Here is a 26259-nt window from a genome sequence, read left to right as displayed (position 1 = left end):
CTGCGATGTGCACACAGCAAAGCGCAGATTACGGGCGAACAGATGTGCACCATTGCGGGCACCCGTGCTCTGCGCTCTAGTAGGCCGCTCAGTTTCCTTATGGAATGAAACAAAATTTTGTGCATAATGGGAACACTTCCCAACCACCCCCCCCCGTCAACAGATTGTGTCCAGAGCGGCAAAATGCCTCAGACTGGAGCTGAGGGTCCATGTGCCTCTTCTTTTTCTCCCCCTTTTTCTCTTTCTCCTCTTAACGTCTGTGCATGGGGCTGGTGGTCGGAAACTAAATCCTTACCGAATCACTGATCGCGTTTGTGAAACTCAAGGTTTACGCCCCAAAGTCATACCGTACTGTGCCTAATGGATCTGTGAGCACCTGCTGGCTAGACAGCTTAGTGAGCAGCAGCGTGGTCGGTCAGTCAGTGTTGGACGTTAGGTTGAGGATGGGGAACGTTACTGGCTGGGTTAGGGTTATGGTGGGGTTCGGGTTAAGGTTAGGGTTGCACGCAAAGCGACTTGTTCAAAGTGGTGACTGTGAGGATATTGTACTATAGCCAATGCAGATTCCAGATCACTCTATTGTTCCTCCACAAGTATCACATCCGTCGATCCCTTGGTCTGGCTTGGAGAGAGAGAGAGAGAGAGAGAGAGAGAGAGAGAGAGAGAGAGAGAGAGAGAGAGAGAGAGAGAGAGAGAGAGAGAGAGAGAGAGAGAGAGAGAGAGAGAGAGAGAGAGAGAGAGAGAGAGAGAGAGAGAGAGAGAGAGAGAGAGAGAGAGAGAGAGAGAGAGAGAGAGCCCTCTATTGTTACCATGGCAACTGCTCCTGAGCCAGTGGTCCTCCATGTACGCATAAGCATGTTCACTCTCTTCCTCTTTCTCCCATCCTCCCTCCCTCTCAGTCTTTTTCTTTTCCCCTCTCTTCTCGCCCTGCCTCTCCCTCGCTCTCTTCTCTCATCTCTCTCCTTCTCTCTACCCTTTCCCTGTCTCTAGCTCTCTCTATCCTCCCTCTCTGCCTATCCCTGTCTCTATCTTCCAAAATGATCTCCCACTCCTCCTCCCTCTGCCTGTCTCCTCCTCTCTCCCTCCGGCCACCTCGCTCAGATTAAAGCTTGGCTTCTCTGGTGAGAATGAACAGAGGGTATAAAGGAGTGAAGGAAAAAGGCGAGTGAGGAGGAGGGGGGAGATCACTTGTTGGGGGAAGAGCGCTGTTTCATAACCCTCGAAGGATACAACGTGCCTCCATTATGATTACCGCATCGCAGGTATCAAAGCCAGATATTGTGTTGTTGGGACTGTGCACGGAGCCTTTATCCAGGCTCCAGCCTCCGGGCTCTGGGCCCCGGGTTCCTTCATAAGGGGCCTCGTCCTGCCTCCTGACTTACGCACAAATCCTACCGCCGCCGCGGCCGTGGGCTGCCAGGAAACGTTAGGGGTAATGGCGTGGAAAGGGAAATGAATATGCCGCGCTGACCCACTCCGCGACATCAATCCATGTTAATTTGGCAGTTACTCCGAATCCACAGGATGGTACAGTATATCTCCTGGAAAAAGGCGGGCTATAATATGTATTATTGTTAAAATCGTCTCTTTTACCATGAGGTTGTACACGTTGAAGTGTGTCGACGGGAGCGACCTGGGGGTGGTGAGCTTTTTCATTACCGGCCAATGTACTTTATGCAAATCCTGGTTGGCCACTCCATGGATAGTGTGGCTATTGATTTGGATACAGTACTGAGTGCACTCGTTGATACTTTGGTGCGTGTTTGATATTCCCAGAGGTTTGGCATGAGGTGTCGGCCACAATGGCCAGGAATATTTAGGGCATTTAGGTGTATATATTATGATTACAGCACACACTTTTACAATGTGTAACAAACACTATTTTGGTGTCGCTCTATTGGAATTACAGGTCCTATATAGTGACTGAATTAATCTAAAATGGTTACACGGTACAGTATATTCAGGTTAAATCGTCTCAAATTTCAATGTTGGATCAATGAAAGGTTTGCAGATCCTGCCGCCTTCTATAAACAGATTTGAGGCTGCCACACTGTGAACTATGAAACAGTTCTTCAAAAATCGCCCCTTTTTGTCAGTCCATTAGCAGCAACCAACAACTCTCAAGCTCAGTCATGAGTCATGTCCGCACAGGCAGCTGTGGCTAGAAACCCTGTCATTAATACTCAGATGGCTCTTTGGCTTTGCAACTGTATGACGTGGACAGATTTTTCGAGGAGCCGTGCATCATTCGTTTCCATCAGTCGGGCATTCAGAGACAACAGCAGCAGGAATGTGGTGGTGGGAGAATGTTTTTATGTTCGACACCTGAATGCTCCTTCGGTCCTTATCCGCCGAACTCTGGGGTTCCCATCTTAGAGGTGGTGGTGGGTGGGGGGAAAATGTTGATAACTTATCAGGATATTGCTCACAGCCGAGCTGGAAGCAGGAAAATAATCAAATAGCAGCAGACACACCACTCGGAAAGCACCCCTCAGCGGTTTGCGCACTCTATGACTCGGGTACTTCATTCTACTTTAACCGCAAGTAATATGTCAAGACCCCTCTGTTTGGAGGGGGGGCTCATCTCTGCGCTGATCTAGTCACGTTACCTCCATGATGCATTAAACTTATGTGATTTGCCGTGATGACCATGGGACTTGCAACCTTATTGATATCAGATTATAAGCACACGCATCGTATAGACGCCGGGGTTGTCGGCTTCATTGCGCGGCGCTCTGAATGCAAATGGCCTCCATCTTCCTCGCTGTGTGCTCGGCGCGGGTCCCCCTCGGCCGGGGGAGGATCCACCCTGTCTCCTATCATTGAGGGGTCAAAGGAGAGCTACGCTCCAGTGTCATGGATTCCTTTTTAAAGACTTTGCCGTGAATAATTTGTTAAACCGGCGAATGGGAATAAGTATGGAAAAAGTCTCCCTTTTCTGCTCGAGGACTGGAAAGTGTCCACTTCTAGGACATGATGGGCCACTTTTGTGGCAATGGCCTCATCTTAGCAGAAATTGCACATGAGGAAAGCATTGCAACTGCTGAGTTGAAAAGTCAATAACTCTTAAACACAACATCACTGTCGTCACCGCCGCTATGACCTTTATGTCCGGTTTGTTTTTGTAGGAATATTCATCAATCAAAGTTATATGGAGCATTTTTCTTAAAAGAGGGTAATTGTCATCTTAGTGCTGTGGCGTATCTTGCTTAAGAAGAGGATGCTTATCTGATGCTCGGGGGGGGATTACATAATTAAACAAATGCCCTCCCATTGACAAGGTGAATTGCTGCAGCAGAAACCGGGCGGTAATGAAAAAGGCACACAATGTCATGATCTTATTCTCCAGTGAAGTTGGAGTGTTTGCAGTACACCAGGTCCTATGTTGTTTTTACCTCCTATAATTTCTTGCCCTGCTGCTGTTAGCCTTTTCATAAAGCATTTCCCTTTTCGGAGATAGCAACTTTGATAGCTTTAATAGCTTACTTTAATGCAGCTGGCAGGACATGAGTGGCAGGGTTTCAGAAACATTTCATTATCTGCATTTCTTTCAGGTTGGTGTCACTTTGCTGCGGCAACTGCACTCGGCCCTGAGTCGGAGGTGAAGACTGTGGCGTAAGAGTGTCCTCCCTGAGGAACGGGGCCGGCAGAGGGCATGCAGGACTCTGAAAGCAAGATGGCCAACCAGGTAACTCGACTGTTTCCTGGGATTTCTGTCAACCTCCAAACCAACTAAGACTGGGCTTAACCACAATGCAAAACCTATGTACATCAAATAGTATCTATCTATCATCTGTGAAGTAGCATATCACAGTGTCATACATGACATGCATTACATAGTGACACGCCCCCTTGATTTGTTATCCATTGGGGCTAAATTTATTCTGCCCATTGGCCAAGTGACCACTGAAAGAGGACTGTACAACAAGGTTTACTCACGACAATTAGAGAAGAAATTGTGAAGGCGGCCAAAAGATTATTATTTTTTGTAGTTATTGATGTAATGGCTGCCATTAATATGAACGAAGTGGACTATTTTAATCCGTTTTCTAAGATGTTTTGGGACGAAAATAATGGAACTTAAGACAAAACGTTCAAATGATTACTCAGAAGGACAAATGGCAAATCTGTATGTTTTATTGTTTTGGACTCCAGATGATTGGTATGGTATGGATGCACCTGATGTAGTGCAAACTGTAGCACTGTGACACTATTCATCACAAACATGTCTTTCTCTGTTAGTGTGATTGCAACAGGCCATTCTTGTGGGTACTTATGACATGGAACTCTGGGATAGCAGTTTTTTTTTAGAAAACCCGGTCTATCGTTGCCGTAACTGCACCTAACTGGGCCTCTCTTGATTCTGGAGTGCGATTTATTCATAGCTGTTAGCCTTTAATTCCGCCTTCCGTCCAATATTACTACCAGCCGGGAGTTGACTGGGGTGAAGAATTATTTGATCTGTTAGAGGTCAGCCTTGCCTCTCTCCATTTAGTAGGGAAAAAGGTTAATTTGATGCTGAGATTTGACAACCAGCCACTTTGCAACAGAGTGGCTGGTTATCAAAGGTATTTCCTTATTTAAGTTTTTTTAATCAGCTTTTTTTTTTAATCTCTGTATACTTTTGTTATTCCAAAGGACCATAACTCCAAGCATCTAGACAACCACCGGGAAACTGACGACATGTCGGAGAAGACCTCCCCGAGCAAGAACCTCAAGTCTCCCCAGAAGGGCTCCAAGCGACTCAAGACGGCTCCCTTCAAAGTGACCCTGCTGGATGCCTCCGAGTACGAGGGGGAGATTGAGGTAAAGTGCAACGGGAAACAATAAGCAGTTGGAGCGTGCCAAGGGAATTAAGTCATTTTGTGGGTTTGTGTGTGTGTGTGCATGTGGATTTTAGACAAAGGCCAGTGTCATAACATTTAATGTATTTTCTGTATACGTTGTGGCTCTCCTTTTGTGTGCGGCTTGTGAGTTCAGCGCTGCTTAGAGCCGATAAACCAGGCAAAGAAAATTGACAATGACTTTGTGGTGGTCTCCTTGGGGATGTGTGTGTGTGTGTGTGTGTGTGTGTGTGTGTGTGTGTGTGTGTGTGTGTGTGTGTGTGTGTGTGTGTGTGTGTGTGTGTGTGTGTGTGTGTGTGTGTGTGTGTGTGTGTGTGTGTGTGTGTGTGTGACAAAAGAGCCTCCTTATTGTACTCGTCCTTTTTTACTTGCAGAAAATAGTTGCAGTCTCTGATCTACAGTATATAACAGCTCGTGGAGAATTATTGAGAATATTGAACTTTTGGGAGTAGGGGTGGCAGATTCCCAACTCACAAAATAGGATATGGATTTTTTTTTGTTCACCTATTCTTTTTGTCTAATTTGTTCTTCAGATTTGAACGCGTCTATTCGAGAGGGCTCACCGTGCCTATTTTTTGATACAGGTGAAGGGAGATAGATACTGTAGATGGATAGATACTATTCATTCCCAGAGGGAAATTTTAGTGTCATAGCAGCAAAAAATAAGAATATATACAATAAACCGTCAACAATCAATCAACAGTAAAGTAAAATAAAATAAAGAAGGTTTTTAAAGAGAAGTAAAACAAATATTGAAATTCATTCATTTATAGTTTTTTAATTTGTAAAAAAATATGTATTTCGTTTGTTCACGTATATCTATTAAGTTGATAGTCTTATTTCGTGAGATTCTTGACATAGAATACATTGTTAATAAAGCCGTAGATGATGAATATTGATAAATGACCTGACCTGATAAATATTAAATATAAACCTATGAATTAAATTGGCGACAAACAATAAAATGAACCCAAAATTGTAAGCAAAATTAAACAAAAAAACAATAAAAGAAACCAAAAATCTGAAATTTAAAAAATGTGAAACAAAATGTTAAACAGTAAATAGGAAAAAGATATATACACTGTCTTCCTGTTCCTCCTCTCTCCTCTCCTGTCTAGACGTTCTGATCTGGGCATGATGTTCACGTCTGGCACCGCTGCCTCACCAACTGAGACGGCTGAGCTAATCAGGCGTTTTTCTTTTTTTTTTTGCTCTCTATCTTCTTTTTTCCCTGCCGACTAATCTCTGACAGCCAGCCTGTTGCCACGGCCCGGTGGCTCCCCTCCAGCCATCCAGACAATTCTGTGGCGTTTTTAAAATGGGGAACGACGCGCAACACAGGGCTGATGATGTCACCCTTTTTGTCCATGAGCCCCTCCCCCCTCAAGCTACCGACACCGCAATCAGAAAGATCTATCTTAGAGATAATGGAATGGCGGTTCTGCCGCGTGCTGCCTTTAGGATACCCTCACACAGCAAGTAGCCCAGGAAGTCTAGTTTCTGTATGTGAGCGTGTGTGATTGAATGTGTGGAAAGAATATCAGGCATCTTCTCAGCACCTCAGCACAGACATTCTGGAAATACCTTTGGGTTTCTTCCTTTCTTTCTTTCTTTCTTTCTTTCTTTCTTTCTTTCTTTCTTTCTCTTTCAACAATAGTTTTAGGCAGTATGGCTCACGAAAGACCTCATGTCTTGCATTTCTCTTGATTCTTTTTTCTTCTTCGGAGGCTCTTGCGGCCGTGCCCTGGTTGTGGCCGACAATTTGCACCCGCCTCTGCCTCCCCCTCCCAATTTTTGGACAGAAATGTACTCACCCTACATTTTATTCTTGCGCCTTCCAGGTGCCAGGGCTGGCCTGTGTTTTTAATTGCAGGGGTGGGATGTTGAGCAGCGTTGTCCGCTCCGCACACACACACACACACACACACACACACACACACACACACACACACACACACACACACACACACACGCGCATGCGCGCGCGCACACACACACACACACGTGCTTCAGGATTGTGTAATAACAGTGTGCAGAGCTTCATTACCTCCCTCCCCCTTGTCATGGACGCTTGGCTGAGGCCCCGGTGCCCTCCCTCCCTCCCTCCCTCATCTCTGCTCTGAATTAATTTTTTCTTTTTTTTGTTGAACCTCATTAGTTGTTCTTTATCCATTGCTGAATTTCCCTCTTAAGACCAGATTGCACCAAATTGTTCCCCTACAGTATACCTAAAAAGGTCTTCTTTTGGGGGGCTCTTGGCTAGTTAGATACAGGAATATGTGGATACATCAATACAGGGAAATATGTTGAAAACAAGACGTGCAACAAAGGCCAATTAATAATTTGATTAATAGCAATGAATTTGGCATTCCAAACCTTGAATTCCCTGAATACAAGACTTCTTTGAAAACATATTTTAATTAGTTATAATAGATTCCCAATCCCTTTGGACAAAATATCTATCCATCCATCTATCCATCTTGTGCAAGATATACAGTATATTGCACTTTATACTATAATATATACCAACATGCTGCTAATTGCCACAAGACTGGTATTATATATTATTTCTGATCTATTATATTCGATTATTTATCATTTATTATTTAATATCTTATTACATATGACTATATCTTTATCATCATCATTAATAATATCATCATAATATCAAACAATAAACAATATTATTTTCATATACAAATACAATTATCATTTCTCAATTATCATTGACTTGCATTGATTTTTCAGTTTTTTCTCCTTCTGTAACAATGGACCCCCCCACCCCCCACCCGATAAATGATGCGCTGTCTCTTCTCATCTCATCTTAGATTCTCTCATATATTGAACAAACAACAGCTTCTATTAAGTTTTATATACAACGGCTTCTATAAAGTTATTTCATTCAGGGGAAGCAGCACTGGACGGGATGTTTTAGGCAGGTCGATGCCCAGCATTACGCACTCAGAGCGATCGCGGCGTCTCGTACTGCGCCGGGTGTGCGTTGGCCTTTACATCCACCCCCGTCCATCCTCAGCGAGGCTCTCCGGGTTTAAATCAGTGCTGTATCCCAAACTACCTCTTTAATCTGTCTAACTCTGAAACTCTGGAAGCCGTCACCACTGAGCAAAACCGGCTGAATTCAGGAAATGTTGTTGCCGCAGTAAAGTTTCCAGAGTCACCGGAGTCGCTGTCTCACACACACACACCAACATTTGCAGAAACCAGATTTTTACGAAACCAGGGTAAACGCGGTCGACTCTGCTGGGATCGCTACTAAATCCACCCTATCTATGAAGCACACAGCAACAATCAGCGCTTGCTATGGGAAACAATCGCCGCATGTTGATTATCCCCCAGCGTTGTTCATCACGCTCACCTCTACGGGAGAGAGTAGCGCCTGTGGAAAATTTCCACATTTCCACACTTTAAGAACACCATTTGAAAACATTTTAACATTTTTTTCATTTAAAAACTACACCAACTGTGAAACTGCTACCGCCGCACTACAAACCCCAGGATAGGGAGGCTTTTTTGCGTACTCTTCTCTGGACTACCTGAAAGTTAAATCCCTGAACAAAATAGTGCCGGGCGCATACCCTTCCATATCCCGTCGCTCCTGTGTTCTCAACTTTCCGCCGGCTTCCTGTTTTGCTCCCCCTATTGATTTTAAAATTCTGACCCTCACTTCTCAAGCGGTCGGCTGTGCAGCTCCCGTCTTATCGCTGTGATCTCGTAACACCTCACACTCCATTGACCCGCTCTCGCTTTCCTGCTCAGCACCACATCTACAACCAGTGGTATCCTGACTAAACCTGAATAGTTCAGGTTTTTTTTAAGTCTATCCCTGTTTTATACTCACCACTCATGTAGTTTGTATGTGGGTAGGTTTCACTCCCGCAGCAGTGCAGCCTTTTGTCCAGTTCAATGCAAGTGATGGGGACAAATCTACAATGGGGGGATGGGGGACTGTATGTACAGTACAATGTGCTGTATTTTGAAACATCTCAATAGATCGAAATAGATTGAGAAATATCTTGACCATGCGTGTCGAATATCTGCTTTCTGTTACTAAATATGCGCACTCGTATCTCAACACAAGGCTTTTATACAAGTATGATGTTCTCGAAACTGCAAAAGCAGTCATCTTCAATCTTCAAATTTTTTGGTAGGTCACCCATTTGGGTGTCACACTGCATACTGCTGTAGTGTCATGTTCATTTAAAAGTGCATTGTGTAGCAGTAAAGTGCCATAAAGTGTGTTAATCGCGTATACAATTTTTTGTGGCGACCTACCGTCCTCTCATCTTTGTGTATACTAATCTATTTTAATCATCATCTTAGCTTTGCCTGAAACATGGAGTGAGGTTTTGCACTGAACCCCGATTGTAGATTTGTCCCCCATTACTTGCATTGAATTTGTGATGGGACTATGGCGCCAGGAATGAAACCAAACTCAGTACTAAATGAGGGCAAGAGGATAAACTTAAAAAATGTCTTACTATTCCGTCAACCCCCTGACTTCTCCCCACAAGCATGGTTTCCACCTTGGCCGCATCGCCGCCTTCGCCATCGGTGTGTGAAGGTGTGTGTGGACGGGTGAATGAAGCATAATCGTAAAGCGTCTCGTGTCCCCTGCACTAGAAAGGACGCTGCATCAAATGGAGTCGATTTACCCTTTACCACAGCTTCAGCACTGTGGGGAAATGAGTCTTCTGGTTGGCTGGCTGTGGAATGTCCATCCTAAAGAGATTAGGAATGCACCCAGCCCTGAAGTATTTAACATCATGAGGCACGTGGTCTTAAATACTATGTCAATAGTATAATTATGTCAATATTAGCCTAGTCATACCAACCATTCTGCCATAGCCAATTTATTCATCTCACATTTTGTATATTTTGTGTTCTGCATATTTTGTTTTTGAGACTGTTAAGCCTTTTTGATGCTATTCATCATCCTGCACATACCAAGACACATTCCCTTTATGTGAAATGTATTTGGCCAAATAAACAGATTCTGACTCTTGATTCTGACATTTTGTTTGTTTGAAAGGCTGTTAAAATGTAACGCACCTCCTGATCTTTTCTGACTGACTGTTAGACGACTCATCTACGGTTAAGGCTCTCTTCTGTCAGCTTATTTTTCTCCTTTTATTTTATGTAATCATATTGTTTATTTGTTCATCCCTTGTTATTTTTTTCTGACTGTACTCCCTCTTCTACCACTCGCTGCTGCATCCCCCATATGCATACTGTACTAACACTTTTTCGGCTGTCTCTATAGTGGTGTTTAATTTTGATTATTATTTTTTGATTTTATAATTATTATTATTGTTATTATTATTATCTTTATTATCTTTTTTTTTTTTATAATGCTCTTACAGTAGACACCATTCATCGAAACTTCACTTATCTGATCTGAGAATGTCAAATATTGTATATGTGTATTTAAAAACTTTATCGCTCCCCATTAATACGACTGTCATCGGCGGGATCCTCACACATGCTGGCCTACAGATGTTTTAAATTTTTTGCGCTTTATATACGCTCACTTTATTAGGAAAACCTGATCACTACTTCTTCGTGCATTTATCTAATCAGCCAATCATGTGGCAGCAGTGCAATGCATAAAATCATGCAGATACCAGTCAGCAGTTTACTCAGAATGGTGTAAAAAACAAAAAATTGATGATGACGCCTTGATGATGACAGAGGTCAACGGAGAATGGCCAGTCTCGTTCGAGCTGAGAGAAAGGCTTCGGTAACTCAGATAACCACTCTGTACACTAGTGGCGAGCAGAAAAACATCTCAGAATGCAGAACACGTCGAACCTTGAGGCGGATGGACTACAGCAGCACAAGACCACATTGGGTTCCACTTCTGTCAGCCAAGAACAGAAAGCTGAGGCTGCAGTGGGCACAGGCTCACTAAAACTGGACAGTTGACTGGAAAAACGTAGCCTGGTCTGATGAATCTCGATTTCTGCTGAGGCACACAGATGGTTGGGTCAGAATTAGGCAGCAACAGCATGAATCCATGGACCCAACCTGCCTTTTTTCAACTGTCCCAGTATTGATTTAATGCTGAGGGATCATGCTGTGAGTAAATAATATAGGATAGATATTAATGGATTTGTTTCTGGCAGAGGTTAAATAATCCAACTCAGATCGGACTAAAAACATTATTATATATGAATAATCATAATAATAAATATAATTGCAGGCAGCAATACATGGGTTCCAGTATCTACACCAATTACAATTTTTTGAGTTCTCATGGAATGTAGCATCAGTTTGTCGCTGTCGCTCCTATACAACAGCATTACTACTAAAACAAGTTACAATTTTCTGAGTTTCCATTGAATGTAGCCTTGGCTTACGTAATGACCCGGTGATGCAAGTTTTCCGAGTCCTGGTGATATGCAGACAAACTACTCCCAGCAGATACACTATTTAAACTTCATTCAAAATGAGAAGGTGGCCGTCTACTACCCATAGTCCACAGAGTCCTGCCTCAGGGTGTCTCTGTGGAAGGAACTCACTCTGTGTGGACGTTCCCTTCAAACCAATTAAACACTGCATGTCCCTCAGAGACATTTCACAAACATTTTACACTTTTGGGACTAAAATAAAACTGACAAGATTCGGACCCGTTGCTGTGGAGCTGCAAGCGAACTCCATGTGGGAGGAGACAAACAAGGAATGTCTTTGACTGTTTTCGACTCCTTCAGTTTGTGTGTTACGACTGGCTCAAATGCTGCAGGAGGTCCACGGCACGCATTCTGTTCGCTTTTATTTACAAAGAGCGGAAAAAGAGATAAAATATCAAATGAAAAGCCCCGCCGACGTCAAGCAGGTGAGGCGATACACACACACACACACACACACACACACACACACACACACACACACACACACACACACACACACACACGCAGTTTGTAACCACTACAGAGCGATGGAGTGTCACGAAGCGTCTTACTCCACAAACACATCTTGCTCCACCAACTGACTGGAAGTTTCAGAACCTTGATGTGTGGGCGATGCACGACCGTTTGGCAATTTCTGGTCAAATTTCATCGGTTTTTCACTAATTCCTGCTCCTAATGTGGATCAATATGAATTCAACTTTAACGAGAACTTTATGATGTCCTGGATGTCCTGACCTCAGCCATGTCCATAGCTCCAGCGGTTGTCGTGTTCCAGACACGTTTAGCCTGGATAAGGCCAGGGAGAAAAATAAGAATAAACATCCAAACAATAACAACGGCGCATCGGCTACATCTGTCGTTTCCCGGTTGCTCATCTTGCATATAACGAATTGTATGGTGATGTCACAAAGCATCCTGCTCCACATACCCATCTCGTTCCACCACCCGGCCGGAAGTTGTAGAACCTTGGTGTAGAGGCAATGTCAGGAAAATCAGGCCCGGATTTGCCCTTTCACATATTTAGGACACAATTGGAAATTGTCTGTGTCATATGCTCTTTTATACCGGGAAGTACTCACTCACTCACACACACACACACACAACACACACAAACACACACACAGCAGTGGGGGTGTCAACTCGCTGTCAGAGAGAGCGAGTCAAGTGCAGCTGATACCGGATAATAAATGGATATTTGGCGTCATTTTTGGCATTAAATATATATTTTTTGCCTGATACATACATTCCAAATCCCTTTGGTCCCGGAGACATCCCGGGGGAATATCTCTGTTCGTTCCAAACACATTCTCTATCTTCCCTGGGACGATGGTAGTGTCGAGCCGGTGGCTGGATGGGATTGAATTCCGAGAGACAAAGCTTGGATTTATATAACTTCAGATGATGATGTCACAAAGCGGCCTGCTCTTGAAACTAATGAAATGATGACACTAATTTCACTAATTTCACTATTTCACTCATTTCTGTTCCAAATGTAGATCGATATTGATCAAACTCGAACGAGACCTCAACCATGTCTGTGAGTTCTGCCGTTGTCGTGTTTCAGGTACAACCGAAAAAAAACAAAACAGCGGGCTGGATCCCTAATAATAGTAACAACCTTAATAACAATAACATAATCTTCATAATTATAACTTAACTTTTAGCTGTCAATAAAATACAAGCAAGCTGCTGCTTGAATGCACCCACCCACACACGTACATACATATTCACTCTGAGAAGCCCCCCCCTCACATATAAATATTGAGAGAGATTTACACACACACACACACACACACACAAACACACACACTCCCCCAAGGTTTGTAGGCAGCAATCTGTATGCCCCCCCCAGAGCCTTGTTTCCGCGGTGACAAGAAGATGAAGCGCGCGGTTGCCAGGGAAACATCGCTGCTGCTCTCGCCTCCTCGCAGGGTTCAGTGAAGGCAACGCCAAGCACTTTAATGCCACAATCGTAAGCAATTTCCGAGCTCTCGTCGTGTCGCAGCGGAGCCGTTTATCTGGAGGTCTGGGGGCATTTGAGTCGGGGAGAGTTCACCACCATCACCTCGCTGATGAATATGCAGCATCTCTTTGCTGTGGTTGAAATAGATCTTTTTTTATCATAGTCATGCACACAGGAAAGGGAATTAAATTATTATAATTCATATTATTATTATTATTATTATTATTAAGCATTCAATGGAAACTCTGAACATTTTAACTTGTTTCAGTAGTAACGCTGATGTAAAGGGGAGCGACAGCACAAACTGATGCTACGTTCCATGGGAACTCGAAAAATTGGAATTGGTGTAAATACTGGACCCTGTGTATTGCTGCTTGCAGCTATATTTATTATTATTATTATTATTATTATTATTTATTTCACTGCCTTCTATTAATGTAAAGCACTTTGGGTTGCACATTGTGTATTAAAGGTACTATGAAAATTCAGTAGGTTGTTGTTGTTGTTGTTGTTGTTGTTGTTGTTGTTGTTGTTGTTGTTGTTGGTAGTAGTAGTAGTATTGTTATGATTATTAATAATATTGTTTGGCCAATAGGTAGTTAATTCAATTTCATAAATAAGTCCAGCATCGGGAAAAATACCATTAATTAACAAGGCTTGAGAGACTTTATTTTTTCCTTGAAAGTTAAAACATAATTAGAAAAAACAAATATTTACAAATCCAATGTCAAGAAGGGCTTTGAATCGCTGTGTGGGAACAGGGCGATTACACTTTCACAATCAATGCTGCTTTTTGGATGCTGCTTTAGGATTTGATCCAAAAAAAACCCCTTTATGCTAGTTAATAGTTTTTATTGTGAGTACTCGAGTTGGAAAGCATAGAATTCTGGAATTCAAAAAGACGACCCTGACTGTGAAGCCAAAGAGCTTTTTCCACGTTCCACATTTTTTCCATAAATATGAATTTGAATTAATGGTGATGTGATTCATATATACAGTATGCAGAAGAATGTACAGAGTGAAAGGGGGGAAAAAGGGGGGGACATGAGCCTAGAAAGTTCTATTGAACTCCCACAGTTCCCCTGCTGCTTATATTATATCCTTTTCGCTTTTCCCTATTCTGGGCTTTTTTTTTGTGTGGTTATTTTTGCTTCGTCTTTTGTTTTCGGCAGAAGCACTCCAGAGGACAGACGCTGATGGACATGGTATGTGAACACCTCAACCTGCTGGAGAAGGACTACTTCGGCCTGACCTATTCAGATGCAGACACCCAGAAGGTAGGTGGGATATTATTATTCTTCGACGGTTTCCACAAAACTCCCAATAAGAAAATTCTAATAATAGTATCTTTATTTTTCTTATAGGTGTTTTAGGGCAGTTGTTTCCCAGCCATGGCACACCTTTTACATTGAAATAATCCCACTAAAAACATCACAAACTTGTCAAACTGTGCTTATCAGTTTGGCCGACTAATAGTGATGCAAGACGCGTAAACGATTAGTTCAGAGCGAACAAGTCGTTTAAATGTCTTGGGAGTCACTCTGTCAAAAGAGTGAGCGAGCGAGTGTTTGACTCAAAAACCTAAAATAATTTCTGAGGATAATTATAATAATTATATCTATATTTATATAGCACCTTTTAAAAACACAGTTTACAAAGTGCTTTGACAAATGAAAAAAATCTGCGGAGGGTGGTGAAGGACGCTAAAGGGATGTATAGGGACAGAGTGGAGCGACAGATGATGCAACAGGACACCAGACGCTTGTGGCAGGAGCTGCGGACTATTACGAAGTCCCCAGCCAGGAGTGTGGATGCCTCCTTAGCCAACGAACTGAACTCCTTTTTCTGCGCGGTTTGAGTCTGGCAACAACACTGCTAGCTCGCCAGCTAATTGCAGTTACACCACTGGGGATGAGCGCACACTTTCAGTGTCTGAGCATGACGTCAGGTGGGCTCTGATGGGGGTGAACACCAGGAAAGCTGCGGGCCCAGATGGCATATCTGGGCGAGTACTGAAGACCTGTGCTTACCAACTAGCCCTGGTGTTCACTAGGATATTCAATGCCTCCCTGGCTGAGTCGATGGTCCTGTCCTGCTTCAAGAGGTCCACCATCATTCCTGTCCCAAAGCTCGCCTCTCCACCCTGCTTGAATGACTACGGTGGCCCTCACCTCGGTGGTCATGAAGTGCTTCAAGAGGCTTATTAAGGATTACATCTGGCCACACATGACTGTGTGGCCAGGTCCAGCTCCAGCACCATCATCAAGTTTGCTGACGACACAGTCTGATAACCAACAACGATAAGAAGGCCTACCACGAGGAGGTGGCTGATCTGTCACTGATGCTAGGACAACAATCTCCTCCTGAACATCAACAAAACTAAGGAGCTGATTGTGGACTTCAGGAGGGCAATACAACCAAGGACGCATGCGCTGTTGGTGATAAATGGGACTTCTGTCGATAGGGTGAGCATCTTCAAGTACCTGGGAGTCCACATCACGAACGATTTAACATGGACTTAACAAGCAGACACTCTGGTGAGAAAGGTGAGGCAGCGTGTTTACCACCTCAGGCAGCTAAAGAAATTCAGGGTCTTGATGAGGATCCTCAAGTTCTTCTACTCTGGAGCTCCAGTGCTCCTGAGTATGCATTACAATAGCATCCTGAAGGGCAACGTCACTGCGGTCGAGCAAGCGCCTCCACATTTCACGCCTCCTGCGATTACATTTCACTGCATATATGTATGGAAGTATGTATATGTATGTGACAAATAAAAATCTTGAATCTTGAACAGTCACACAGCTAGGACAGGGAGACTGAGACAGCGTTTCTTCCTGCAAGCCATAAGGACTGTCAATGCTGAACTCACCAGGGGTCCTAACAAAAAGCACTGAGTCACTCACACAGGCCCCACTGCCTTACTGTACTGTATGTAGCATACCGTACTGCAAGTTACTGTATCACTGTTCTGGGTTACTGCATCCTGCGCTGTATTGCTGTTCTGTTCGATGTTACTGTATTGCTGTGTCATACTGTTGTATACTGTACTGTATACATCCATACTCACTTTATTATAAGATTGAACAGGACAAGCTTAGCTCGTCTTTATAGTCTTTATAGCACGGTGGCGCAGTGCATTGCACTGCTGCCTCACAGCAAGAAGGTGGGTGGGTTCGATTCCCGCCTGGGGCGCTGTTGGCACCGTGCTCCGGCGGGTTATCTCCCAAATAGGAGCCTTTCTGTGTGGAGGTTGCATGTTGTCCCCGTGCTCACATGGGGTTTCCTCCACCCCACCAAAAACATGCACCCATCATCGTCTGACCAGCGATGGACACTTGTCCCCGGGCGCGTCCACGTATGCTGCCCACTGCTCCTGGCTGTGCCCCCAGAGGAAGGACAAGCCAGGATGGCTTGTGTGGACAAACTCCACACAGAAAGGCCCCTAATCAGACGCAGTGCCAACAGCGCCCGAGGCGGGAACCGAACCCAGGACCTTCTTGCTGTTAGGCGGCAGTGCAATGCACTGAGCACCGTGACACTGTTCACATGCACTTTACTGGACATATCTGTAAAATAGGGGGTGGATTACTGTTTCCAGGTCGCTGTGTGATAGTATTGTTTTGATTCTTTAAATGGTTCTCAGTTGAAGGAAGCAGGACTGGACATTTTTTTTATTTGTTGTTCAAAGTTTAGGTCAGAGTCAAATAGGTCACCCAAGTTTCTGGCAACAGACTTCACACTAACACTTTTGTGGACAAGTGCCAGGGCCACTCTCAATTTGACAAGTAGAATTTGGGGGTGTGAACAATATAATTTGTGATTTTGAATTATTGAGCTGAAGAAAAATCTGTGCCTCCCAACAGTTCACATCACTGAGACAATCTACAACAGCAGCTAGGCTGTTTTGGTCACCAGGTCTCAGAGGAAGGTATATCTGTGTCGTCTGCGTAGTAATGAAATGAGCCATTGTGTCTGTGGCCAAGAGGCAGCACCTAGATTGAAAATAAAATTGGAGCTAAAATAGAACCTTGCGGTACACCAAAGGTAATGTGAGCTGTAGAGGATGAGTCATTACCTATGGAGACCGTGAAGTTTCTTTAGGTAGGAATAACACCAGCCAAGTGGCGTGATCTACAATGTCAAAGGCTGCCTAAAAGAATTAAGATTACACTTTCCCCCCCTGTAAGCTGCTAAAAGGATATCGTTGGTTACTTTGAGGAGGGCAGTTTCTGTACTATGTAAAGCTCTAAAATCAGACTGGAATTTCTCAAAGATGTTATTATGACATATAAACGCCAAAAGCTGGGTTGATACCACCTTCTCTATAACCTTTGATAGAAATGGAAGTTCGGAAATGGGCCTAAAATTGTTAAGAACAGAGGGATCAAGGTCTGGTTTCTTTAAAAGCAGATGGACCACAGCATGTTTAAAAGCAGAAGGAAAAATGCCTTTCTCCCGTGAGCTATTTATAATTGATAATATACTGGGTTCAATTGTGTCAATCACTTCTTTAAGAAATGTGGTGGGGATAATATCAAGGCGGCACCTGGTTGATTTCATGTAGGATAGAGGTTCAAGTAAAATGATGGTGACCATTTCAAAATTGCTAAAATAACTGTCAATGTCCCGACTGTCTTATATTCTCAGCTTTTTTTCGCAAAAAAGTTTAAAAACTCCTCACACATCTCTGGTGAGGCCTCACTCAGATAGCAGGGGGAGGGCGAGAATATGGAGTACCTTGAACCTTAAATAAAATTCTGGTGTTGGAATGGTTTGCAACAATCAGGTAAAAGAAGAAAGCTGCTCTTGCTTCTTTAACTGCCCTTTGATAAGTGCGCATAGCATCTCTCCAGATCTCATGAAATACGTGGATCCACTTTTTTTCCATTTCTGTTCCTTTCTCCTAGAGTCACTCTTTAGGTCCTGGGTGGATTCATTTAGCCAGGGCTCAATGTTTTCATTTGACCTTTTGTCTTTGTATGGGCCGACAGAGGCGATTGTTCTTAAAAAGGTCCAGTCTATTGTAGAAGGTGGGGAAGTTGTCCATGTAGGAGATGCCTCTGTTGCAGCAGTAGCCGTATAAACAGATGTGCAGCTGCCGCAAACGGCTAAACTTTACTTCGCCAAAACGGTGGCAGGGCAGTAAGCCTGACACAATGTACTGTTTTGTTTGTATTTAAAAAACTGTTTATGAGATCGACAAATCTTTTTGTTTAATTTTCCGATTGCTGCATTTTAAGATCGCTGGTGCCCACAGGCACCACAACAGACAGACCGGTGATGGTTAAGCAGCTGTGGGATGGTGATGTTAATGTCCTTGACGCGTGCACCTGGGTGGCATGAAGTGCGGCACCTTTTTATCTGGACATGACGGACAATGGATGACCCAACGAACAGAACGGTGGAACAGCCAGCACGACTGTCTTCTGCGGCTGCCTCGGAGGATGACCCAGGGTGCGCACCAACAGATGAGCAAGGCAGAGGTCCTGCGTGGTGAAGAGAAGGCTGGCGGCAGTGGAGGGGAGCGTGCCTTCCTTGGCGATGGAAGCAACGCTGGATAGATCGCCCAGACATGGAACCAGAAGAGGAGGAGGAGGAGGAGGAGGAGACTGGCGGCAGTGGAGATGATGCTGGCAGTGGTAGAGAGCGTCTCGGTGCTCTTGATGCCACGGTGGACTGTGATTCCCTGTGGGAACTCCCAGGGCTCGGGGTGGAGCAGGTTGGGGTCTTGGGCCATGGCTCCTCTATCACAGGCGGCAGGGCATCAGATGGACCCAACACACCCACAGTGAGAATGGATCCGGGCCAAGGGAGAATGATGTCAAAGTCTGGTCCGATCACAGCCGAGGACATGGAGCAGGAGATGTGCTTACCCTAAGAGCTGGCGATGGAGGTCAGACACACAAACAGTTCATCCTTTTTTCTTCACATCCTCACGCAGGCTGTGGATGTCTTTAAAGACCGACTTTTAAATGATTCCATTAAATGCCAAGGAAAAACAGGCCAATGTATTTGGCATAATTCATATTGAATATGACTATACTCTTTGCATTCCACTTAAATAAATAATTACGGCAAAATTCAGTGATTCTTGGGAGAATTCCATTCACAATTCAGAATCGAACAGACTCTTCTGACTCGTTCATTGGAAGTTATATTACCTGAATCAAAGAAACAGAGTCGTAAAATCAAACAACTCTTTTTACCGAGTGACCCGTCAAGAACCAAGAAGAGTAGACTCCAAAAGAGTCAAACCTTTCATCACTACGAGTAAATCCTCACTGAAACTGCTGAAGTCTGTCTAGAGCCGATGAATTAGATGAAATAGTGCAGCCTTGCGATTTTGATCTTGCACATAAACAATTTACATCCTTATTTTTGCAATTGTGCAATTGGAAAAAAAATTCATGGCATACCTGGTGTGCTCTCTGGCTTGAAATTCATTTAAAAAAAATCAATTTTTTTTGCAGGTTGACATTTCTGTCATTTCCCACCAACCTTGTCACGGGAAAAAGTGCATTTATTTTTGAAAGATTTCAAACAATGAATTGAGATGGATTAGGATTATACCCTTCTGCTCTTTCTGTGACTTTTGTTGTTTTTAAGCATCATTATCTCAGAGCTGGGTAATAACGGCTATTTTCGAGACTCCAGCCTAATAGACTTACGGCTCGCCCCATGCCCCGGCTCCCATCAGAGATCATACTCCATCTCTTGGCTTTGACTGGGTTTGACTGCTGGGAGCTCCCTCGAGGCCAGGTATGCAGTTATGGGGGCTACTCCCCTGCACTTTTCTTTGAAGATGAAGTGAAACGACGGGAAAATAAGTCCCTTTTTATTTTTGACATCTGGCCTGACATGCTGTGACTTGATGCCAATGTGTCTGATCCACCAACCAAACACCGAGAACTGAAACTGAGACTTAAAACTCACTGTTATATACTCTGTATATATATATATATATATATATATATATATATATATATATATATATATATGCGTGTGTGTGTGTGTGTGTGTGTATATATGTATATAAGTGTATATGTGTGTATATATATACAGGCTGATGCAAGATTCAGGGTGACAATAAATCCGAGCAGCTCATTACTGTGTTTAGCAGCATGAGCAAGCAAGCCTGCGTGCCCCAGATTATTTTGCGTGCGTGTTTTACGAGGAGGTGCGTGTGAAATTAACCACGGCCTTATGCTTTGCCCAAGATGGCTAGGGAGTTGCAGACCAGCGCACCGCTTCCACACTTTGGGACGGCGGATTCCACACTTTGGGACGGCGGATTCCACACTGGAACGTTCTAAGGCAGCTGCCAAAAATACTTTTAGTGGGCGAGGATCAGATTGGCCAGGATACCGCTGCATCATTTGCAACCATTGTGTGTGTGTTTGTGTGTGTGGGTGGCTGTGAATGTGCTGAATGTCATGGTGTCACGGATCCTTTGCAGAGCAGAGCCGATGCCCCCGGCGGCCAATGCACGCCACTGCGGCGTCCGGGCCGTGATGAAAGTGGGATCGCTAAATTAGCTGCCGGTAATTTCCTCGAAAGACAACAGAGAGACAGATGCAAGAATTAAGAGCGTGCCTTTTCCCTCTGAAAGGCCCAGCGGAGGGGGGCACACTTTCCTTTTAGTTAACCATATGGAGAACCTTTCATTAGCAACACAGTCTGCAATTAGAACATGTTTCTAACTGTGATATCCGCCCTCTGTCATCTGTCTCTCTAGAACTGGTTGGACCCCTCCAAGGAGATCAAGAAACAGATGCGCAGTGAGTTTCATGCAAAGTGATAATACAACTGATATTGTTAATTATAATAAGCCTGTTTAATGTAGCTCTGCACATTTTAGTATCAATCAGGGCATCTGCAGGTCCTTGAAATGTCTCAAAATGTCTTCAGTTCAGTTATTAGGCCTTAAAAGTCATTAAATAGTCCATTAGTATAGTCCATTAGAACAGTAAATTTCTGTTTTGTTGAAATGAGTCAAGTTCTTCTGCATCAGAGTCAACATGACTGGTGTTATAAAACCCTAAGCCTTAGTGCCAGACCTGATACTTTTGGACGATTTGTCCAAATCTGTGTCTTAAGTGTTGTTAAAATTTGACTTGAAAGGTCTTTATTTATTTTTTATTTCACACTCAAACTAACCTGATTATGATGATTAATAATAATAATAATAATAATAATAATAATTATTATTATTATTATTATTATTATTATTATTATTATTATTATTGTGTGGTCACCAGCCTGTTTGCAAGATGAACAGATTTGAAAGTGTCTTCGTACCTTCATCCGTCTCTACTTCAGACTCGCTGTGGCATTTTTCCTTTGCCGTCAAGTTCTACCCCCCTGACCCTTCCCAGCTCACCGAGGACATAACCAGGTAGAGGCACAGGCATCACATACACCCCAACCTGTCAAAAGGGTTCGGACACATCAGTCCCGAACTTTATTAACCCTTTAGATTCGGCTAAAAAACACCACAGCGATTTACACGTCAGGTATGCCAAAGAAAGTCCAAATCCGTCTCCTTTTCTCTCAGAGGATTAGAATTGGAATCGGTGGATAAGCTCCAATTAATTCTTGTCGAAGCTCGCCTTTAATGGGGCCTGTTTGTTTCTTTTCGGAGGGGTTGGTTATTGTTTTTGTTAATAAAACCCTCCTCTCCGTCACCCAGGTACTACCTGTGCTTGCAGCTGAGGGACGACATGCTGTCGGGCCGCCTGCCCTGCTCCTTCGTCACCCACACCGTGCTGGGCTCTTACGCCGTGCAGGCGGAGCTGGGCGACTACGACCACGATGACCACGGCTCCGACTATGTCAGCGACTTCCGCTTCGCCCCCAATCAGACGCGTGAGCTGGAGGAGCGGGTGATGGAGCTCCATCGCAACTACAAGTGCGGCTCCCAAAATGTCAACTGTAGAGCTGCGTTAAGCGAAGTTCAAAGAAATTGTTAGACTTTAGTCTTCCTCACATTGGCCCTTTCTCGATCTGCGTTCTTGTCTGTACTTGTGTTCTTGTGGACTTGTCAAACGTCATCAGTCGCAGCCCAAGTATTGTTCCATTTCAAAGTACGCATCAAGCCAAGTCCAGTCCAAATGCCCGGATGTGGACTTGCTCTGCCCATTTTATGGAGGGTGCATCTGTGGTGACTTGTGTGGACTTGGGACAGCCAAATATCCCAGAATGCATTTTGCACCAAGCGGTAGTAATGGTATTGGTCCCCGGGAGTCTGTACTCCCGAGTCGAACTTGCCAAGTCTGAACTTCAAGTCCAAGTCTGGACTTCGCGTACTTGGTATTGAGAAATGGCCATTGTCTTCCAGGTAACAAGTTTACATGCGCCTATGGTGGCCCAGAGGTAAAAAATCGAACAGAATCCCTGAGAATGAATCAATTGAGTAATAATTCTAGCCTGACTCGCCGCAATTTTCAGCTAAACAGGAAGCTGTACCATGAAGTTCTAAGCTGCTTGCCACGGTTTTAGAGCATCGGGAGAATAGGCAGTTAGCTCTCTTAGGCCCTTTCTCAATCTTGTCTGTACTTGTGTTCTTGTGGACTTATGAAACGTCATCAGTCGCAGCCCAAGTACTGTTCCAATTCAAAGTACGCATCAAGCCAACTCCAGTCCATATGCCCGGATGTGGACTTGCTCCGCCCATTTTATCGAGGATGCATCGAGGATGCATCCTCCCATGACTCACAAGTCCATGGGGACTTGTGTGGACTTGGGACAGCCAAGTATCCCAAAATGCATTTCGCAGAATGACCGTCCTGCTTCCGCCCGTCCCCGGGAGTCTGTACTCCCAAGTCAAACTTGCCAAGTCTGAACTACCAAGTCCGCAAGTCTGGACTTTGCGTACTTGGTATTGAGAAACGGCTTTAGTTTGCTCTTAACTAGCCACTTAGCGCTCAGGGACCGTGAAAAAGTAAGCAGTTAGCCCAAAAGCACATTGTGGGAGTCTCTACCCAGAGGTACAGGTTAAGTCTTTCTGGCGCCGACATGGCATACGTTTTTATTAGTGTTTCAAACAAAAATGCTCGCTGGCCAAAATGGGAACATAAAATGGCAGCACTGACCCTGCGGACACGGACCCTGACGCAGATTGTTTGCGGTTTAGCCAGGAAAATGGCTGGCTCATTTGTGAAATGTTCAATCCTATGACTAATACAGCAGTGGAACAAACGGTGACCTTATCTTAGTAGGAATGCGAGCCGCGTCCTCGATTTACAATTATTCGTTATCATACACGCTTAAGTATAATTGTTTTGACCCCTTTGGCTCGCTGTAGCCGCGGGGGTGGATTGTTCTGGATTGTTGAGTCGGTAGTTGTTTGAAGTCACCATAGTAATGGTGTGATGGATACTCTTACGCACGTGAGATATGTAAATGATGCATCTGTCATTTACCTGAACACAGCTGGAGCACTGCCAATGCCTCAACACTTGTTCGGTAAAAGCGGGGAGGGTCCAGGCCTCAAGTTGGCAGTTTTTTTTGGCACCCGTCCAATTGTCGGCAGTACGAGAGGGATCTTCAGAATGGAATAAATGAGGCATATTACGAGGCATCAGCGTAATTATTTTTTCATTTAAGGACGACTGCATCTCTCGGTTACAGAGATTGTTTTTTGCAGGGGTATGACTCCGGCAGAGGCTGAAATCAACTTCCTGGAGAACGCCAAGAAGCTCTCCATGTATGGGGTGGACCTCCATCATGCTAAGGTGCACATTCTGGGCTCCTCTGAGGTTTTACAAATATTTTTATTGAGGTTTTTCAATATTAAATCATAATAATAATAATAATTATTATAATTATGAATGTTATAATAATGATAATTGAATAATAAAAAGCCATTTATAATTATAATAAATAAAATATATGAACACCAATGAAAGAAAAAAAAGGTATTCACAGGAGCAGGGATAGTATAATGTCATTATAGCATTCAAGGCTAAATAGTAAAGGTTCAGGATAGAATTTTTTCATTAGAACTTCCACTAGTTAATCTAAACTCATTATAAAAAAACAAATAAATAAATTAATAAAACTCAAAATGGTGCCCTCCACCTCCGACTCAGTTTTTAACTTTTTTTAATCATGACGCGGCAGGATTCGGAAGGGATCGACATAATGCTGGGCGTCTGCGCCAACGGGCTGCTGATCTACCGCGACAGACTGCGGATCAACCGCTTCGCCTGGCCCAAGATCCTCAAGATCTCCTACAAGAGGAGCAACTTCTACATCAAGATCCGACCCGGAGAGGTAAACGCGCGAGAGAAAGAAGGACTGCTCGAAATAAACAACTGCCACCAGCCAATTATGTCAGGGACTGTTGACAAAAGTTTCCCGTGTGAGAATTAGAGCATCAGCCTTAGAGTCTGAATCATCCGGGAGCATATTTGAAAAGGCAATCCAAGTTGTAATACAAAGGAGTTTACCCATGCACAGAAAATCACAGTTTATTGTGTTATTATGCTGTGGCGTCATTTTTAGATGGAGTTTTATGGGATTTATGTGTTATTATTATTATTACTACAGGTGGTCCTGTTTTATTCGCATCTACCTGACTGCACAGTGGATTTCCTAACAAGGAAAAGAAAGTTTGATTGATTGATTGATTGATTGACTAGCGCTAATACCTACTCCGGCAAATTGCACTGGAGAAAATAGCGGCCATGTTGTTGGAAGTGGTGTGAGGTCTTTTTCTGACCTATCTGTCAAGCTGTTGAAAACTGCGTGCTGCTGCCCACTGGATGGAGAGTCGAACCTGAGATGGCTGTTCGCTAAATAACAAGATAATAAAACACACACGCTGCTGTGGGCCTCTCCTCCCTTCACTCACACGTGTGCTGTCTTCATCGCTTTTTCTGTCTTTCTCATCCCTCTCTCGCTCTTCCAGTACGAACAGTTTGAGAGCACCATCGGTTTCAAGCTCCCCAACCACAGGGCTGCTAAGAGACTATGGAAGGTCTGCATCGAGCACCACACCTTCTTCAGGTAAATGGAAAGCTGCAATTTGAGTGGGAGGGCGGACTGTTGAAATTTAGTTAGTATTAGTATTTGTAAATTCCTCTCTATACATCTGCCCTGGCAATGTATAATTAGAAAAAAAGTGAAAGTACTTAAAAGGGAACACCAACATACAATTACCTTTTCTTATGAAGTAATGGTGAGAAAAGGCACTCCAAAACAGATCCTACAATGATTACTCCCACTCCCGTAATCACTACTATACACAATATCTGTACAGAACAAAAATACTTGTGCTAATAAGGAAAAGGTCGCTAATTGGCTTTTTGGAAAGGAAGTCTGGACTCCGTGACAAGCTCCCTGTGCCAAGCGCCATCGCTGCACCAATTGCGGACAGAGCCCTAGTGAGACACTAATGGGAATTTAACATCAGGGACCTTATTTCCATTTTTTTTTTTCCAGGCTGGTGTCTCCGGAACCTCCTCCCAAGGGCTTCCTGGTGATGGGATCCAAGTTCCGCTACAGCGGCAGGACGCAGGCCCAGACCAGGCAGGCCAGCGCCCTCATCGACCGGCCGGCCCCGCACTTCGAACGCTCCACTAGCAAGAGGTACCTGCTGTCCCGGAGCCTCGATGGAGGTAGGCAACATGACTGTTTCTTTTTTAATTGTTTTTAATTCGCAGCTGATTTGGATTCATAATTCCAATTTTAATGTGAAGATTCTAGTTGTATCACCTTCTGGAATTTTCATCTGGAATTCTGCAACATGGATACAGTCAGCAAGGACTTAAACCAGTGAAAACGTTGTATTTCACATCAAATTGAACGGTATGTGGTGATTATTTCTGATGTATGACCGCTGTCGACCGTGTGATTACCTCTGTCACGGGCAACTGCTTCTCCCCACCTGGATTCACGTCCTTCGTTCCGTGTCGCCTGTGTGTGAATGCTAACACTATCTAACTAACTTGAAGACTTGAAGAATGCGCATTTTTCCATTTCACATTAATACAGTTAAAGTCCCTGTAAACTGAATTCAGTG

The 26259-nt window shown here is 43.9% G+C and overlaps 1 protein-coding gene across 1 annotated transcript in view; it reads left to right on the top strand.

The window, feature by feature from the left end:
- The window catches only part of LOC307230198 (band 4.1-like protein 1), an 87244-nt gene that overhangs the window by 36139 nt on the left and 24846 nt on the right, over positions 1 to 26259 (top strand). Inside the window, exons 2-11 of the mRNA XM_080000433.1 lie at positions 3555 to 3688; positions 4639 to 4806; positions 14408 to 14512; positions 20971 to 21013; positions 21555 to 21630; positions 21925 to 22143; positions 23881 to 23968; positions 24357 to 24509; positions 25147 to 25244; positions 25680 to 25855. Coding sequence (XP_079856559.1) covers positions 3656 to 3688; positions 4639 to 4806; positions 14408 to 14512; positions 20971 to 21013; positions 21555 to 21630; positions 21925 to 22143; positions 23881 to 23968; positions 24357 to 24509; positions 25147 to 25244; positions 25680 to 25855 — 1159 coding nt within the window. The 5' untranslated portion in view covers positions 3555 to 3655. The remainder of the gene's footprint in view (positions 1 to 3554; positions 3689 to 4638; positions 4807 to 14407; positions 14513 to 20970; positions 21014 to 21554; positions 21631 to 21924; positions 22144 to 23880; positions 23969 to 24356; positions 24510 to 25146; positions 25245 to 25679; positions 25856 to 26259) is intronic.

This window comes from Zeus faber (assembly GCF_960531495.2).
Source record: "Zeus faber genome assembly, chromosome: 5".
NCBI lineage: Eukaryota > Metazoa > Chordata > Actinopteri > Zeiformes > Zeidae > Zeus > Zeus faber.
This window is presented reverse-complemented; position numbering and strand designations above follow the sequence as displayed.